The sequence below is a fragment of the Linepithema humile genome, chromosome 7 (assembly GCF_040581485.1).
Source record: "Linepithema humile isolate Giens D197 chromosome 7, Lhum_UNIL_v1.0, whole genome shotgun sequence".
Lineage (NCBI taxonomy): Eukaryota > Metazoa > Arthropoda > Insecta > Hymenoptera > Formicidae > Linepithema > Linepithema humile.
The window spans coordinates 16,974,581-16,994,141 of record NC_090134.1 but is presented as its reverse complement, the minus strand read 5'-3'; the positions used below and the strand labels follow the sequence as shown (position 1 = coordinate 16,994,141).

The window sequence follows — 19,561 nt, the reverse complement described above, 5'->3', positions numbered from 1 at the left end:
TAAGGTACTTTTAATTAACATTATGTAGAAGTTTTGTATGAAACTTTCATTAAAAAAAGAAATTTCTTCGTAAATTAAATTATTTTAATAGAAATAAATTTCAATTATATTTAATAAGTAAACTTTTATGTTTGTTATAGAAAGATTAATCACAAAAATATTCTCATTTTCTAATTAAACAAAAAAATTCTTAATTAGATTTAAAAAATACATACCTATATTTGTGTTCTCCGCGAATCACGACGAAGCCACGTCCGTCGTACGAATTGAACTCAACGTCACCGTATTGAACCACTCGGTCGCCGCTGTCGTAGCCCAAAACGATCTTCTCATTATGCTCGGTCACACCGATCACATTGCCGTTCTCGTCGTACGCGTACTGCCAGTTGTTTTCAGTATCCGCGACCTCCAATACATGACTGTCCGCATTATAAGTGATCTTCTCCATTCTGGACCATTCCTTCTTCTCCATCGATTCCTTTCCGATCGTGAGCTTTCTCATGTTGATGCGATTGCGACTATCGTACTCGAGCTCCATGCGGAACACGTCGAACGATCTGATATTCATCAGCACCGTCTTGACGCGACCGTGCTCGTCGTAATCCGTGACCGTGAAGAACTGTTTGCTGTTATCCTGCATGACCGATCTATTGAAGAGATTCCTGTATATTCTAAGATCGCCGGCGCCCTCCAACACGCCGAGATTCTGGCTGTACTTGAGACGAAGCTGCGGCAATTGTTTGCCATTGATGTCGACCTCGATACCGGATATGCGCGCGTTACCATCGTACTGATAACGATAATGAGCGTTGTCCATGCCGCTCTTGCTGCCGAACTTGATCTTCTCGTCCTTCACAATACCGGCGTGATACTTGTACTCAATACGCATCTCAAAGTTGGGTTCATTGATGTCGATGCTACGCACCAGACTGGTCGTCTCTTGATAGGTGTAATGTATCGAGGATAGTCCTGAGAAAAAAGATTCGTGATTTATTAGCTAACAAATTTAATTTCTAACATTTTCATTGTGTTTTATATATTGAAATATATATGAATAATATTTTCTCTTAATGAGCATTGTTAAAATTCGATTTGGAGAAGAGAGAATGAATATTATAATATTCATCAATAAACAAATAATAATTTTAAAATGCTGAGCTCACCAAATTTTATATTATACAATTACAATGTCCAATATTGAATAAAATGTACATTTTAGCATTCTGGATTATTTCTTTCTTTAAAATACAACATTTCAATTGGAGTAAAAAAAATGTACATTTCATTCATTTTTATGTTTTAGAATCTTATATCATATCATTCGACAGACGTAGAACTTTACTGCGATGCACTGAAATCTTATATTTTAAAGAAAGAAATGGTCTAGAATGTTAAAATATACATTTAATTTATTTTTATGTCTTATAATGTTATATCATAACACATTAATTAGGTTAGGATTTTAGAATGTACATTTTCTTCATTGTGATGCATTGAAATTTTATATTTTAAATAAAGAAATGGTCTAGAATTCTAAAATATAAAATTTTAATACATCGTAGTAAAGTTTTAGACCTACCAAATGATATGATATAAGATTCTAAGGCGTTCTAAGACAAAAAATAAATAAAATGTACATTTGAATATTAATGTATATTTTATTCATTTTTATGCTTTAGAATCTTATATTATATCATTTGACAGGCTTAGAACATTATTACGATGCACTGAAATTTTATATACTACAATTCTAGGCCATTTCTTTACGTACAATATTTATTCTGTATATAAAAAGATTTCAATGCCTTGCAATAAAAAAATGTAAATTCTAAAATTCTACATATTTTTCAAATGTTATAATAGAAAATTTTGAAGCATAAAAATGAGTAAAATAAAATAATTTAAAATTTAATACTAAAATAATTTCGATTTTCTACAATAAAATAAGAGAAATATTTTACAAAATTATTTTAGTCATACAAACACTTACCAGCAAGTGTAGTTTCAAGTTTTCCAGCATGATCATAAACATAAGCGACCTTTCCGCTTTGATGAGGGTACACTTTACCAAGGATCTGACCATCGTCGTTATAAAGAATCTCGTACGGATGCCTATTCATTGGTGAATAGTACTGGTACTTATAGAATCCGAGGGACGTTTGAAGAGAGAAAGTATGAATGTGACCTCTCGGTGTTGTCAACGACTGTAATGCCCCCGCCTCGTCATACTGAAGAAGATAATCGCTTCCCCGCGGCGTAGTGACCTTCAGTGGCAAACTGCTAAACATATCCTTAAAGGCGTACACCATTGATGTACCATCACTATATTTAATCTCGTACAATCGACCTGCCCTATCGAAGCCGTACGTTTCGCTGATGTCGCCCCACGTCCAGCTCGTCAATCTGCTGAATCGATCGTATTCCAATTCGACGCCGGCGAAAATACCGTTCCTCGGACCCCATTTAACAGGTCTCGCTGTTCGATCGTATGTGACGTTCAGCAATTCCACTCGATCGTCTATGAACACAGCCACGGTGTTTGTTTCTCTATCGTATTCGAGAGACAGTAGAATCTCGCCGTTGACTCGGAGCTTCCTGCCGACTTGAGCGATCGCCTTCGAGTTGCCGCGATTCTTATTTCCCTGTATTTTTCGCAGGAAGTACCGCCATTCGAAACGATTAGCTAAGTCTCCGGCGACCTCCGTCCTCTGTTTCGCCGGCACGGGATAGCTCTCGCCGAGCAGAGGTTCGACTTCCGCTAGGATCGAGTATGGCATGGTATCGGTGCTGACGGTATGAGCCCACGGTGTTACCTTGCCGACCGAACCGTCGGCGAGGACCATCGTTCTCTGCTCGGCCTCGCCCACCTTCGTCACGACGGACGATCCCTTGATCAGCATCGAAATCGGCTTCCTGTTGTTCTGTCCGACCTTCACCACCGCGCCCTTCAGACTAAGATCGAATGTCAGGCTGATTACTTTGCCCGTGGGAGTCACCGCGCTGGTCAGTCTGCCGAATTCATCGTAATTGTAGACGTAGCTGCGGCCGGTACTGTCGAGCTTCGTCTTCAGCAAGCCCGTAGGCCCGTGATAATCGAAAGTGACGTTGTAATTGTCCGGCGTGCTCAGCTCGTGCAGCATTTTCATCCTGGACATTCTCAGTCTGCACTTCTGGCCCTTTGTGTTCTCGATCGAATTCACTTGACTGCTGTAGTCTCTGAGGAGGAAGACCTTGTTGCCGGCTGCGTCTGTCACCGTGCTGAGCTTGCCGTTGCTGGTGTTAACGTTGTAGCTGAAGAGATATACGGTTTCGTCGGTGAGGATGTTCTTCGTGGCAATGTGCTGGCCGAATCTGTTGAACACGTAAATCTCTTGCGTGTCCGGCGAGAAGATCTCGTACTCCCTCGCGCCGCTCGCGTCAGGAATACTCGCCGTCACCGAGCGGATGCGATAATTAGCCTGATCGCCGATGTGCACGACACCGTCGGGCGAAACCGCCACGGCGGATATGGTGTTGAATTTCGAGGTCGACGCCAAGTAGTGATCGGCCTCGAAGCAGTCGCAACCGCGTTCCAAGCAGTTGCATTTGGACTCGGCGCCGGCGTACGGTGATATCTTGCCGTCGGTGCCGATTACGCGTACACGATTGATCCTCTGCGAGTCGCTCTCGGCGATGTAGAGATCGCCCGACGGTCCGAACGCGATACTCTGCGGCATCACGAGGGTGGCGTGCGTGGCGAGTTCCGTGTCGAACGAGGCCGACGGCGAGGCGCAGTGAAGCGGACGCCCAGCGACGACTTTCACGCGACCGTCCGGCGCCAGCTGCAGGACCATGTGATCGTCGATCATGTGCAGCGAGTTGTCCAGAGGGTTGATAGCCAATTCAGTCGGCCAGCGCAGATGAACTTCCTCGACGTTCAGCGTTCCCTCACAGGGTATAGGCTTCCAGTGCGACTTGTGCATGTGATTACCGATGACGGTGGTAATAATGCCGTCTCTGTCGACCATTCGGATGTTCGTGCCGTCGGCGAAGTACAGAACGTTGTCGACGGAAACGGCGACGCCCTTGGGATAAGCGAGTTTAGCGTCTCGTGCGAGCGCACCGTCGCCGCAGTGAGCCTCGTCGCCTGGAAGGCAACGTTCCCCGGAGCCGACCACCGTCTCCCAGTTGTGATCGGGATCCGTGTAGTCGCTGGTGTCGCGAACGCGGATGATCTGGTGGGATTCCGGATCCGATATGTAGAGAACGCCGTCCAGTGGGCTCAGAGCGATGTGATAACGATATGACACTCTGGTTGCGCTGCGAAAAGAAACAAAAAAAGGTTAGCCATTTGAAGCACAATCGTCGTGCGTTAAAAAAAAATCAAGAAATTAAAGAAAGAAGATTCTAATCGCAATTAATATGAATAATAAATAAATAAGTAAAACTAAATGACACCAGTTACGTACTTTAGTCGGACCACAGTTCGAACTGTTCCGTCGACGAGGATCTTTCTGACCAGATTGAAATCACCGACGAAGATGGAGCCGTCTGCGGCAGTTGCGAGTGCAACAGGCGCCAAAAGACGTTGTTTGGAAGCTTGCCCATCACAGTCATAACACTCCATCGGCCTCTGATGACCGTCTCCCATTGTGGTGAGAATAACTCTCGGCTTGTGCTTCAGATAAATATTCGAACCGTCTCCCTTCTGCAGGATACCCTCGTGGAAGTTGTATCTGTGATGAATGTCCAAATTCCAGCCGCCGACCTCCGAGATGGACATGTCGTGGCCGCTCAGCTTCGTCGTTTGCACGTCCCAGATGATGTCCTTGCAGTCGCTGTACTCGTAACCGACCTTCACCATGGCGGTTGTGACTCCATAAACGCGCTGACGATAAACGTTCAGCCGGTTCCACGCGTAGGTGAACTTGATCACGGGATCGGCCTCGAAGGTCTTCTCGAACAGGATACCCTCGATTGTGATTCTCAGGTGTATCAGATTCAAAGTCGCCGGTATGACTTCCGGAGTCAGCTGCAGCTGTATCGTAGAGAGGTAACCGGCCGCGCGAGAACTGTGATACACCAGATTCAGACCCGTTCCGGGTATCTGCAAGCTCTCCTGTATCACCTGCGACTCCGCCAGAATTGTGCTCTTATCCGGGCAGGATCCTTGGAATCCGTGCTTCCAAGTCGCCAGGACAACCGGCTTCATGAGATCGTAGTCGTGAGCCGCGCACGCGTGTGAAATGTGCACCGGTGGCTTCTCCTCGGCAGTGCTCATGACGATCTTGTTGATTATGATAACCTGAAACGAATTGTACCTTTATTAGTATTCGTCTTCGATTCTAAAGCGAACTTCAGAACTTGCTGGACGCCAGAATAGATTTAATCACACGTTGTAAGAGAGTAATTATTAAGTCAATCAATTTTATGGTACAAGATTTAGTCAGTTTAGCCAGCAGTTTCGACGGCAGTTCAGTCAACTTCCAGTTCGGAAGCTGAGTGTAGTTCGATGATTAATTCAAATTTATACCCACCTCGTTCCAAGGCACGAAGACGATATGGCTCTGCGGCTTGAAAGGCGACCTGCCGAATTGCAGAGTTACGGCGCCGCCGCCGTTCACCAGGAGATCGAACCAGCCGTCGTCTCTCGTGAGAGTGAAGCCTTCCAACGGTGTGCTCGTGCTGACCCGCACTCCCATCAATCCCGTTCCAAGATGCGTGACGACGCGACCGCGTATAACGGCCGATCGGCTGTTTAGACAATAATCATTGTAATCGCAGGAAAACTCGCGGGCGAATCGATACTCTAAGATCACTTTGTGTGTCTCGACTACCAACAAAGCAATCGCTATTCTCTAGGCTAATCTCAATCTACTACGTTTTTTACTGTTCACAATTCTTGAACATTTTCGTGAACGTCGTCGAAAAGATACTGTCAGTTTATAATGTTGATTGAGATATCTGACGAAATAGTTTCTTGTTAAATAAAACAGGACGAAGAAATTAAATACGTACCTTTATATTTTTATGAATTGAAATTATTCTTATTAAAAATTTATGTAGAAGTATATAAATTAAAATTTAAGAATGTATTGGAGAAAACAGTGTTAATTATTTTTATTAAAAAAGTAATGACGAAGAAAGGGTGTAAAAAACGTTGGGTAATATTCTTCAAGTGCTTCAAAAATAAATCTTAAGATTGATCCTCGGTTAAATGGATCGATATATGCGTTGGGGAGAATCGCTATAATTAAACGCAACGTGCACTCTTTCCCGGGCGTTTAAAAGAGACAGAAGCAATCGAGATAAAATTGCACCGGAGGGTAATGTGCATTCATTTACATGTGACAGAATCCTTTCGCCGCTTATAAAAGTATCTCGATATCGGGCATTGATCGCCATCGCGTATGCAAATACGCGGTAAATATTCAACGCGACGTACTTTCGTCAATTTTGCTTCTCAGTGCTAAAGAGGAACCACTCGACTCTTCAATCGTCCGCTGCGCGAATAACGGCGAATGTAAATCGCTGCACCTCTCCTTTTCTCGTTTCGGCGCAATTTTCAGATCTCTCTGTCAAACCGTACTTGCCGTCTTTGAACGGAATACAGTGTTACGACAGTCGAACTTTTGCAATCGTGTGCCTCTTTGGCACTGGAGCATATGGTCGAGGACAAGTCACTACTTATATATACGTACAGTTTATATATATATATATATATATACACACGAATAACACAAAGTCAGAAGCTCAACGTAAAAGGCACGAAACACAACGTAGGAATCAAAAGGTAACTGAACCATGCAACATGAGAATGTGTTCAACAACAATGGAGGACGAAGTGCGAGTTCGAACGATCGTGGAATGTGTTTCAACTGTCACGACGGAAGCTCTTAGAACATGTATCATGAACCGCGCATATCTCATCGAGATTTCCAAGTTGATGTAAAGAACATAGATATCATCAGGATCAATGAGAGATCGTTTCTCATTAATCCTCGATATTTATTTATTTTTTTTCCCCCCCTATCATCTTGAAAGCGACCGATGCTAGAGATGCGTGGTGCAAAAGTACGTGATCTAAAGAGAGACCCGCTGAGACTCAATCAAATCGAGAGAGGTCAACGTTCTCAGGCGCAGTCGAACGCACACGCGCACGGCTCGTCGCGATCAGGATGCAGGATGTATTTATGTACACATACGTGAGAGATACCAAATGCACGAAAATATTATCAAACAGCAGCAGGTTTTTTGTTACCGCTACGGATCTCATTACGGATCCTCGTTCATTTAGTCGAGCTTTATCGACGTCTGGTTTTCTTACCTTGTGTTGAAGTGATTCCAGAACATACTGACCGGGCAGCACGGATAAAACAGAGCCGAGTTAAAATGATGCGATTAAAGGCGAAAATAGGAGATCCGGGACGAAGGATCAGGGAGAGAGAGAGAGAGAAAGAGAGAGAGAGAGAGAAAAAAAAATGCCGAAGGATTTCCAGAGGTTCGGGAATGAAAATATAGAAAAGTCTGAGGAAAACTTTCCGCTTTTATGAAGAATTTCGATACGTCGCGTCTCGGGATTACTAGAATTCGCTGGTCCCCTTTCCGATGGACCTGACGCGTCGGGGAGAAAAAAACTGTCCGGTTATTGTATCCCCTTCCCACCCCCTTAGCCGGCATGATGAGCGAAAAGCTCGAGGCTTAAACATGGACTCACACATTCACGCAAGCTCCACTCGGACGGACATGAGAAAGAGAGAAAAGAGAGAAAGAGAGAGAGAGAGAGAAAGAGAGAGAGAGAGAAAGTCGAAAGAACGGGAGGGGTTTGGACTGATATACCGATAGATAGATTCGTAAGGGACTGCGATAAAGATCGGGGTAGATGGAGAAAGAATAAAAGAGAGATAAATAGATAGAAAGAGATAGAGATAGAGTAGGAGGCGGGGGGCAGGAGGCAAGGAGGAAAGGGGTTTCAGTGCAGGGCACACGCTCGCGCACACGTACGTACAAAACATATGTAGAAAACTGTTGGGATGTGATTTCACACGGGTCACAACAACGCAGATATAATATATTGAAATCTATGTATGCATCCTCGTGTCTGTACTGTTGGTAATACACGTGTACTAAGGGAGAAAGAGATTGTACAGGGGTATGCGTGTATCTTGTAATATGTGCGCGCGGTGGCAGCTAAAGATTACCGGGTCCCTGCGAGAGAGAGAAGCCAGGGACCCTCTTCTCTCCTGTGCACGCGCTTCTTCCCGCTTTAGTTAAAAATAGAGATCGATCGGCTTTGTACGACTAATCTTTCAACCGATTCGGTTCCCGGCTCGAGTCAAAGGGACCGTAATTCGTATTATTAATAACCGTTAGTCGTCCCGTCGAGCATGCAACTTTCTCGACCTTCGCGATTGGCACGCTGTACACGGGGGGCTTTCGCAGATCCCCCCATGCATTTCCTTTGTAATCTTTTACTTAATTTGGAATAGGCGTGATCTTGATGAACCTGTTGAGGCATAATTTCTACGTTATAAAAAAATCTCGGAAATTTTTACAAGCTTCGAGACAAATTAAATCGCAAAATCGTATTTTTTCGAGACCACTTTCAGTGAATTTTACGTCATTCATGTTTTTATTTAATGATTTAATCGCAAAGATGTTGAAAAGTTACTAAAGATAGCGTTTTATCAAGTTTTGCCGAGAAAAATCGATTTCGTATTGTTCGGGAAATCCACACCGCAAAAAGAAGCATAAAGAATCTTGAACACCCCGTATAGTGTCAACGACTGATGTGTTCCTAATGCTGCCATTTTCTCATGATCGCGCGTGTGTTGAGGTTTTTTTTTTCATTTTATTTCTTTACTCAGAGACACGCAGACTATAGACGCAACATCGATCTCGGGACGGACAAATTTCGCTAACGATTTCAACGCGGAGACGACGAGGACCATGACGACGACATTGGTCGCAAGGACGAGAGGGGAAAGTCTCGCGACGATCGACGGCGAACTTACCTCTCGTTGAAGGTCTCCTGACGAGCGTAGTTCTGCAGACTGCCCTCGTCGATTAGGAACTTCATTCTCTCGAAGAAGGAAGCAGTGATGGCGGGAGGCTGTTTCCGTAGCAATATATCGATTGGCTTAGGCGCCGCGACGCACAGCTGGCTGCTACGGCATATGTGATTTGAGCAACATTCCGGATCCGCGCAATCAACGAGACCATCTGAAAAAAGGCACATTATCTTCCATTGCAGTTGCGAAAAAAGAATACGAACAATGCTTAATTTTGAATAAATATTCCCAATATAAATACTTTTGAGAAATGCAATTGTTAAAAATTCGTCTTTACTCCTTTTTAAGCGTAAACTTAAATAGATTATATTCATTTTTGAAATTTGTAATGCAAAATAAGAATTGTATAAAGTATAAGTAAAAATAATCCTTTTCTTTGAGATGCGATTCGTTAACAAAACATTCTGAATTAATAGCAAAAGTGAATTTGAGCGCTGTACCTTTATCGTTGTCTCGCCCATCGTTGCAGTTCTGTTCAAGAAGCACGCTGCAATCCTTGCCGTCCCAGCCGTCGTAGCACTGACACTCCCACTGCCCGTCGTTCGACACCCTGCACTGTCCGTGGCTGGAACAGGAATTTGGACAGCCCTCCATCGTGCAGTGTTTTCCGTTCCATCCGGTTACGCATAGGCACGTGCCATTCTTGCATTGTCCGTGCTCGTTGCATCGGGGATCGCATTGTTTCAGATTGCATAATTCGCCGGACCAACCTGGCGAGCAATCGCAGGCGTTGTCCACGCAGTGCCCGTGAGGACCGCAATCGAGATCGCACAGTTCTGAAACACCATCGAAACGGAAAGTTAGAGAGCGAAGCGATCGCAAATACGGACGAATGTGTTAGTTTCGAAGCGACAACGCAGAAGCCGGGAGAAGTAAAGCGATGATCTACATCTCACAAGTGAACGAAGCTAGAGGGGGAATCTAAAAACAAAGTGGACAGTTACTCAAAAGAATCTCGTAAGAATTACTTCGCAAGTTCTGTCGCCATCCAGACCTGGAAACACAGGAACTGTCAGTCCGCGGAGTGCACGAACGTACGATCGATATGTTTAACCCCAATTTAGTATTAGTTACCTCCTAAATAGCGATATTCTAATTCCGAATTTACGTTAAACGTGAAGATATTTGTCAGCATTTGATTTTAATATATCTATTATTTTTTTAAATTTCAATATATTTTTATAAAAATCAGGTACAAGAATGTTTTACGTAAAACAATTAATTGCTATAATTAAAAAATATTTGTCAGAAAAATATAAAAAACAAAATTTTCGAAATTTAGCCACCAGTAATTATTTCTGTAATGTTTTTCCAACTAAAAATCTCTCAGCTGTTTACACTAGCCAGTTGTTTTTTTCAGAACGCTAGATTTTCGATTATTTAATGTATAAATAATGTTGATTAAATTTCTCCTTTTACCTTTCGAGCAATCATCTCCGGACCACATGGGCTCGCAGAGGCAGGTCTGGGTCTCGAGATCGAAATTTCCGTGGCCGCTGCAGTCCGGCAGGCACTGCAGTGCCTCCTTGTCCATTTGACTGCAGTCGGCTCCTTTCCAACCCTTTTTACAGATGCACGTGCCCTCGGCGCAGAAACCGTGGCCCGAGCAAGTCGGATGCGGACAGTCGACCTCCTCGCAATACTTCCCCTTGTAGCCGCGTACACAGTTGCACTTGCCGTTCGTGCAGTGGCCGTGTCCGTTGCAGTCGGGCACCTCGCACTCGTCGTGCCGCAACGAGCACTCCTTGCCCTTCCAGCCGGGATTGCACTGGCACTCGCCGTTTATGTACTCGCCTAAATCGAGACGACGGAACTCAATTTAACGAGGCAGACCAAAATTATTCACGCGCGCAGTATTTGCAAAATTGCTTTTCAATCAAAACTTTTTGGCAATTAAAACTCGACGCGATATACACAGTTGTCGTTGCAATCTAAGCTGCACCGAAAAAGTACACGCGCGCGTTTCAATTTACTAAATCCGAAAATCACACCGAGTCGCCGTTGCGCTCTTCTTGAAATCGATTACTTGCAACGTTTTATTTTAGTATTTAAATAAATGTGGATACATATCTCACGAGAGCGCTGAGAGAGAGAGAAAGAGAAGGAGAAAACGGTACACCAAGCACCAGGAAATTAATATGTATCGCGACTGTTTGGAAAAGTGTAATACTGAAGCGAGTGAAACGTAATCGGCTTTGATTTCTATTTAAAAGAAATCAATAAACGAAGCCGTAACCAGGCTTGGTTTTTTTAATAGGTTAAAAAATCTACCAATCGTTATTTCTTTCTATTTCAATAGGATTTCAATCAAACCCGTAACCAATAACCGATTTTTGAAGTTTATTAAAATTCCAATACGGATTTCAATTTAATGTTATTTTAACTAAACGATTGAATCCTATTATCGCAAACTTCTCAATATTTTTACAGGAATAATAGCGCATAATAATTACATACAAATAAATATAATAATATACAAAAATGAATATGAATTAACTTACAACCGATATTTGGACAGTGAAAATAAACAATTGATTTACTTTTCGTCGGAATGACATTAAAACAAGCTCACCTCTTTGACTGCAAAGAACCGGGCAGACGCTCTCGCTGCAGTCTTCGCCGCCGAAGCCGGGGTTGCATTGGCAATGGCCTAAGAGACACTCACCCTTGCCGCTGCAGCCGTTCGGACAGTTATGCGTCATATCTTCGGCGATTACAGCGATAAACGAGACTTCATGAGGATCTCCGTCGTCGTTATAAAGCGAGAGAAACCAATGCCCGGGCTCCATGTACTGAGTTACCTCTTTCTTAATCGAAGGCTGTAAAAGCGTTTGAAGTCGATTAATATCCGCGTAATCTATCGTCGTTCAAATCTGATCGTATCAGTTTGATCAGTTTTTAAGAGGAGGAGCGGATAGAAAAAGAAAATATATAAAAAATAGTCTATTCAAGACTATCGGCATGGCAGATAAAAGAGAGAAATAAAAATAGGGTAGCGGCACATACAATAACACTAACATGGGACGCCCTGGTGGTTCGTGCTTTGAAACCGCTGAGCACCTCCAGAAGATCGTACTGCGTGTGCGTGGGCAGCGCGTTCCTTCTCGCGTACACGCCGATGCTGGCACCGCGCGGAATGCTGTAGTCGAAGCGCACGTAGGCGGCCTCCGATTGGTAGAACTGCATGTTCCAGTAGCCGTACGGCGGTATCTCCTTGCTGAGCTTCTGTCCTAAACCGACCTGGGCGAAGGTCGTCCCGTCGGGCGGAAAAGACCTTGCCGGGAAGGTTCGCGAACCTACAGATACACGAGTCAAAATTAGTAAAACGATAAACGATCACGCTCGGATTGCTGTCGGATAATGTAAATCCAGATTGTCATTAGTGTGGCTTTAGTGTAATTAATTCAATTATCTATCTACGATTAGAAGAGAATTTACACCGGCCAAAATTGATTCGAATTAAACAGCTGATGTCTTAAAAAAAGTAGCATTAATTTAAGTTTAACGAGGCATCGAGATTACATTATCCGACAAAAGCGAAAATTCTCATTCAAAAGTTAAATATTCTTTAGTTTAAACACAGATGCTTCTACATGTCGGCACTTTGTGTAAATTACTTCTTTTCTCTTTATCTCATTTTTAAACAGATTATTTATACTTCTGTTATCAGTTATTTCACAACAAATACAACTGAATAATTTTCTTCACCCTTATGTAAAATTACCGATCACCATTGCTAACGGCTATTTAATCATGACATTCCGTGCAGGAATTGAAGGGGTTCTCGACTTAAAATTACGTCACCGCTACAACAATCTACATAAAATTACGCTACTCACTACAAAGCGCATTACAATGACTACAACAATGCAAATCAACACAAATCCGCGACCGGCGCCCACGACAAGCAAAGAAGTGAGCATTAGCATCAGAAAAGAGAAAGTGAAAGTGCTCGAAGAGAAGAAGATAAGTGGTTCCAGAAAGAGAGTGAATAAAGAAGGAAAGAAAAACAATAGTAAACGAGGCCTCACCTTCGAGGATTAGTATAGTGGGCTCTGGCGGGAGCGGAGTCGTCCCCGAGCAGGCCCACATATTGGTGCTTACTTCCGGTTCGTAAGTCGACGAAGAAATCGTCTCGTTGTCTGACTCGCTAGTCTCCGTGACGTCGTCCGGCGACGAAGAATAGTAGTCTTCGGTGGTGGAACTCGCGTCGGATCTTACCGAATCTTTCGTGGAGGATTCCTCGTTTCGTTGCTTCGTGTCCGAGGATTGCTCGGCTAACAGAAAAGTGGAGTTAACGTCGTCGAGCTCCTGCTCAGGATTGTCATCGATCGCTGAAAAGTTGTCCCACTCATCAGAAGACGAGCCCATGCAGGGGCAAGAGCACTCGCACTCGCCACCCGCCCAGACCGGCGGTGCCGGCGGCGAGGCAGGTGGCTGCGGCGGTGGCGGTAATCGCGTATCAACTGCGTGTATCGACTCGGCCGCGTCATTAGCAGGGATTTTTTTCATGCTGGCTGCGTATGACTCCGGAGGCCGCTCGTGCACCTGCGCTTGATTGATGTTAATCCCGGACGTACGGCCGGCCGCGTCGCTCTCCGTCGGCACGGACACCGACAGGACGTACAGCGGCCTCGGGGAGGCGGAGTCCTCGGTAGCGATCGTCACGTTTATAAGCACTCGATGCGGCGATGAGGATGATGAAAACGACTGACTGTCCGAATGAGCGTCGCGGTACACCGGCACCTCCACGATCTGCACCCGTTGAATTATCGGCGAGTTAGACGGATGATCTGCGTTAGATGCGGAATTGGATGACGCGTCGCCCGATGAATCATGCATCGTGTTGTCATGCAGAGCGTCGGTCGCAGATGAATTACGGTCGGTTTTAATCGACGGGAAATTTTCAATGGACTCGTCGACCCCGTCGGTTTCACGGAACTTCTCCTCGAATTTCCGAAGGAACTCTTCGTCGCTTCGCTCCCTCACGACAACTCGTAGATCGTTCTTGTCCCGTGTTTTTCGGAAAGCAACGTTCGTCTTTACGTCGTTGTCGAGAATCTTAGCGTCGGGTGAATTCGCAGCGTGTCTCGTTTCCGCGATCTTGTGCTGGAAATCGACGATCTCCACCTCGTCTTGCCCGTAGCTGTAGATCGGCACGGGATAGTCTCGTTGGAGCTCCTCGGATCGCTCGGCCGCTCTAACGACACTGAACGAGGCTTCGGATTCGGACGATGAATATTCCCGGGAGAGCTCTTGCGTTTCCTTCACGACGTCCGACGTCTGCGAGTCCGCGGATTTTTCGGCTATATTTACCGTTCGCGAGATACCGTCATTTTCCGAGCCACTGTTCTCTCCAGACGCATCTCCGCCACGGTCTTCGACAACTTCAATCTTGACTACATCTTCCGATCTTCCGATCTTCTCAGTTTTATTCAACGACGTAGTTTCGTTATCTACGTTTCTATTGGGCGAAATCGTACTAGCGTTTTCTTCTTGATCCAGTTCTACGGGAACTAACACGTCGCTCGAATCGGAATTACTTACGTGCGATTGTTGCTCCTCCGTCGGTTCATTCCAGCGTATCTCCAAAGATGTTGTAGTCGTCGGTTCTACAGTGCCATCGGCAACGTCCAGGTTACCGCTGTAATTGGCGGGCGAAACGCCACTGTCATTCTCCGTAGTTCCGCCGACTACTTCGTCGTAGTCGTTGCTATCTACGCCAAGTTTCTTGGACTCCACGCCGGATGCAGACGTCGTAGTCTCGGCAGTATCATCGCTGCCTTCGGCAATGTCCGAACTTTCGGACGTGAGCGCGTTACCGGTATCGTGCTCGAAATCCGCGACGTCGATGCGCGCGAGTTTGGCGATCGGGGCTCCCGAGGCGACGGCGGCGTCAGCAGCATCCTCGTCGACGCCGGGCAACTTCGTCGAAGTGTCTCCCGGTGATCCCGCGAGAAGCCGCGAGATCGTGCCGAGCCTCGCCCCGTCGCTGGGCGATTCGCGGACGGTAGTCGACGCGGAAGAAGAAACGCGGTCAGAGTCGAAGACAGAGACAGAAGATGAAGAGGTGAGATGGTCGACAGCGACAGTGGTATGAGTCGAACGATCGTGCGAATAATTAGTAGTAGTGGAGGAGACATTCGCGACAAGCGGCACCGCCAATCCGGAAGTCGTCGATTTCGGCGACTCCGGCGGCGCGTCCCTCGCGACTTCGGCAATCTCGATTGAGCGTTCGGCAGCTCCTTTCACCGGACTGTCCGCATGCTTCGGATCATGCACAACCTTACCGGAAAACTCTTCATGCAACGGGACGGACCGCTGCCCGGTTAAGGACGCTTCTTCAGGGTCATGAAAGGATGGTGGTGCGACAGTTTGGTGCAACGCATGCTCGTTAAACGTGTCCCTACGCTTGCGGCTGTACACAAAACCATTTAGCAGCATGCTACCCGACGTGATAATACTACCTGATGTAGGCTGCCGCGGGCGGATCGACTGCGACGTCGACGTGGACGACGTGGACGTCTTGTTCGCCTCGCTCGACGGCTTCGCGTCCGTGTTCTCGCCCACCAGCACCGTGCACGCCTTCGTGCCTTGATACGACCAGTTCACTAAATTCGACGCTTAATAAGGAATCAATTAGCATTGGATGTGGTGTTAGTTTTCACCGGGGATTATATTAGCTTTATGTTATTTTGTGTTACTTGAGAATTATTTCACGCACAATATAAGAATCGATAAATTATCTAAAATCAGTTTTAAAGATATTTCCACGCATATCTCTTAAACATTTCTGCGACGGTGCTTAAACACAATTGCAATTTTTGAACAAATGTACTACGTTTTATAATTTTGTTCGGAATTAAAATTACATATGTACTTGTTTTACTTGAGGCGTTCAATATATTCTCGAAATAAGTGTGAAAGAAAACAGATAAATGCAAAATTGTTTTTTCACGACTAATGACTCTATCCATAATTCTTCGTATTCATAATGTATTCTTAATGAGCGTGGCGTACAGCTTAATTACTTGCACCGAAATATATGGCATTGCCGAGAGTATATTGAACGTCGCTCGCAGTGTAAAAGATCTTGATAGAGCAAAGAACATGCCACCGCTGCGAAAAGTAATACGCGAATAATTACCTGCGACGTAAGTTAATGCCGCGGTCAAGCAGAGCGCGAGCATAATTACTACTATGGCAATTAGTTTCCAGCTGCACCAATCGATTCCCTTGCGGAAGTGACAGCGGATGCTTTGTCTCCTCATCGGGATCATCGACGGGGCGTGCCCGTAAGGTAAAGGTACTCTGAAAATCAATGAAGGTCGATTTGTAGCGGCCGCAATTTAAATTCCCGGCTCCGCCGGGTTAGCATGTTTGTCCGACACGCGCGTTAACGATTACCCCCCCGTTCGTTAACGGTCGGAGATTAATCTTTATCCCGCCATTTTATGCGGAAAGTTGGATGGCTGGCCCGTAAAGAGAACCGCGCGCGCGTTAGCGCCCGCCGAATCTCCGGCTTTTACACAACGGGCGTTACATAATTTCTCGATGCACCGCCGTTGTAATTAGAGAAACACCGTCGTGGAATTCGGCACCTCGGTACAATTTTCAAGCACGTTCGGTCAAACTCGCGGAGTTTCCCCTATAGTATGGAGTTTCGGCTGTCTCGCTCCGCCCTTGCCCTCTCCCTCTCTCGCCCTCGTGGCGTTCGAGAAACTCGTAATGTATTCTCGCTCGTTACATACATACCCCCCGTGGAAAAGCAGCAGCCCTGGAGTATGTTTGTACTGAACGCTGCCGTTGCCGTTGCCGCCGCCGCCGCCGCCGCCGCTGCCTCCAAGTAACTCACAAATGTCTAACCAAAATATTTAAACGCAACCCGTCGGATTCTCCGAAGCGCGGGCGGGAGAAGCGCGTTTGCTTTCGTTGCGCCGCGTAATAATGAAAAAAACGAGAAACCCACGCGGCGTCTATCAAGCGTCCTCTCTCTCTCCGCTGTTGATTCTACGCGGATTGGACGCGCATTTTTTTTTTGTTCTATCGCGCAAACCAAATAAAAGCGGGCGATTTTGAGTTCTCCGAGTGAAACTTCTGGTCTCTGAATTCTCTATTTTCCGGGACCGACATCGAAATGTTTGACTTATTCGTTACAAAGTTCCAATATTGGAATATTCTACGTTTTTGGACGTTTCAGCTCTTGGGTTTTATGGCATTTACATTTTTCACTATGCTCTATTGTTTTGGCTTTTACCAAAAATAAATAAAAGCGATTAACTTTGTACAAATTAAGCAATTTCGAATCGTGTCGCTTCTCACATCTCATACTTTTTTTTTTACTATTCGATAATTCTAAAAATCGACGAACTGATTCTAAAAATTCTAAAAGGAACAAGTTAAATAGAAAATATCATATCGCAGTGATCAATTAATTAGCAGTGATCAAATTAATTTTTCCACTTTATACTAATTCAATATCATGTCATTCAATTTCTTTTTAAATAATTCGCTCAACTTTCGAGCGCTTTATTAATTTGTAAAAGTCGAATATGTTCGCTGCCAAGATAGCGCGTTATCACGACTTTCCGTCGTGCTGCCGTGCGAAAGAAGTTCGTTTACCGGCTCCGTGTAAATACACACTGTGCATCTCGTACTGACCGTTTTGCAAGTTTCAACAGTGCGCTTCTCGAGAGTCTGTGGCGAATACTCTCGTAAGGTCTCGACGGACCGGCGATTTTCCACGGCGAGGCGTCACGCGCGGACGAGAAGCGCTTTCTTGAGGGATGACAATCCACGCTCAAACATTGACTCATTGTGCGAATCGACTGAATGGATGATTCATGAGGATCTCTCGAGTGGCCCCGTCTAAACGCGAAGAAAGAGGCGGCGGAGCAGAAGTCGGCCACGGCTCGTTCGCTTCGATCATCCGTCGGTTTTCCGAACACGCGTTTCCTTCGATTCATTCATTCATTCATTCGCACACAGGCGACACACGTCGTCGCGCAGCACAGAAAGACGGGACGGAAAATATTGCTCGGTAAAATGCGGCTCTTTACCTGTCCATGTTGTTCTGCAGCTCCACTTTTATTGGACTGTTCCCTGTAGACTGATTCTTGTTGTTGTATTCATTCTTCGGTATCTCTGCAAGAAGAAACGAAACGATGAAGAGATGGTTTGTTATACGACGCGTCTGACAGATCGGCGAAATTTCTCGTGGGAAACGGCGGGACGATTCCCTCCCTCTCTGTCTCTCCTCCGCCCTCCCACCCGCACCTGTTAAGTTTTTCCGCCGCCAAAAATGTAAATGCGATTCAACGCGGTGTAGTTTACATTTTACGTAATGCATACGAAATCGCATTACACCAGGACGCGTCGTAACGCGCGAAAATTGGTGGTAAGATAACTTTTTCCAACGAGCCCTTTTCGCATCGCGAGGGCTCGCGATTACACCCGCAATTTTTAAAGTTTCACGTTCGGTGGATTAGATGAAGCTCCATCGCGGATGACTAACTGATTTACCGCAGTAAATGATATCGTTAGGGCCTTCTAATAGACGGCACGTACTACAAGCATTTTCACGTGGGATCTCTATCGGTTTGACAGACTAAAAAATGTCCGCCGGACGAACCGACGGGATAATGACAACCCTCTCCCTTGCGTTTATCCTCACGCAGTATTTCCGATTACGCGGAACGTGTAATTACGCGCGGCCGAGCGAAGGTCGGTGAGCGCGAGGCGTGGTCGGCCGTTAAATAAATTACGATAGTGTCGATTCCTCATTTTCAACGCGAGACTTTTCTCTGCCCCCTCCTCCTCCCCCCCCTCCCCTTCCCCTCCAACCCCACATCGGTGAACGACCAGACGTTCTTTGTGATGCCAGACGCGACCGTCTTTTCCCATTCGTGGCGCAGCGTGCTACGCTGCGTGTGCGTTTCGAGCAGAAGGAAGAGGTGAGACGGCGGGTCGCGGCGGCGGCTCCTGTTGAATCGATAAGTATATGATTCATCGCGGTTTTGGCTTGAATTTCAAGCGGCCAGGCCGCAAGTGAAGGGAGAAGACGCGTGTGTGTTATTCTTGGGTTTCAGAAAATCATTAAATGCAGGGGATCTTAAAAAGCGGAGAGAAAAAAAAACAAAGTACATCGCGAGAGTAAAATTTCTATTTAAAAAGCAAGAGAAAAGAAGTTAATTGGATCTGATAATAAATCTGGAATTGAAATTCTTTCTCCCCTTTCGTTAAAATATGCAATCTGGAAATTTGGAGCCAAATCCTATACGAGTGATACACCTCGTATATTCGACGCTAACACTGACAATTAGCGGCGGATGATGGTGGTTTGAGGGATCACACTCGCAACAATATGCACGAGTGGTATTAACGCGTTAAGCCTCAAACGGGGGAACCTCAAGTACAAGTTTCGGACATGGAATAACGCGCGGGATCGCACGAATTCTATCACGTCTCTCTGCGATATCGCGCTGAAATATTCGGGTCGATGTTAGTTATAC

At 45.5% G+C, this 19,561-nt stretch overlaps 1 protein-coding gene across 12 annotated transcripts in view; it reads right to left on the bottom strand.

Annotated features, from left to right (window-relative positions):
• Ten-m (teneurin transmembrane protein Ten-m) overlaps positions 1-19,561 on the bottom strand; it is a 554,800-nt gene that overhangs the window by 7,715 nt on the left and 527,524 nt on the right. For 4 of the 12 annotated variants that reach the window (XM_067359317.1, XM_067359321.1, XM_067359318.1 and 1 more), the window contains 13 exons: positions 18,110-18,194; positions 16,198-16,361; positions 15,518-15,673; positions 12,057-12,346; positions 11,623-11,869; positions 10,470-10,844; positions 9,491-9,826; positions 8,994-9,201; positions 7,307-7,333; positions 5,517-5,733; positions 4,449-5,284; positions 1,991-4,299; positions 216-969 (listed from right to left, as the gene is read on the bottom strand). In XM_067359317.1, coding sequence (XP_067215418.1) covers positions 216-969; positions 1,991-4,299; positions 4,449-5,284; positions 5,517-5,733; positions 7,307-7,333; positions 8,994-9,201; positions 9,491-9,826; positions 10,470-10,844; positions 11,623-11,869; positions 12,057-12,346; positions 15,518-15,673; positions 16,198-16,361; positions 18,110-18,194 — 6,004 coding nt within the window. Of the gene's footprint in view, positions 1-215; positions 970-1,990; positions 4,300-4,448; positions 5,285-5,516; positions 5,734-7,306; positions 7,334-8,993; positions 9,202-9,490; positions 9,827-10,469; positions 10,845-11,622; positions 11,870-12,056; positions 12,347-13,081; positions 15,674-16,197; positions 16,362-18,109; positions 18,195-19,561 lie in introns of those variants that run through there. The other 8 variants (XM_067359312.1, XM_067359311.1, XM_067359313.1 and 5 more) reach the window with 5 other exon arrangements.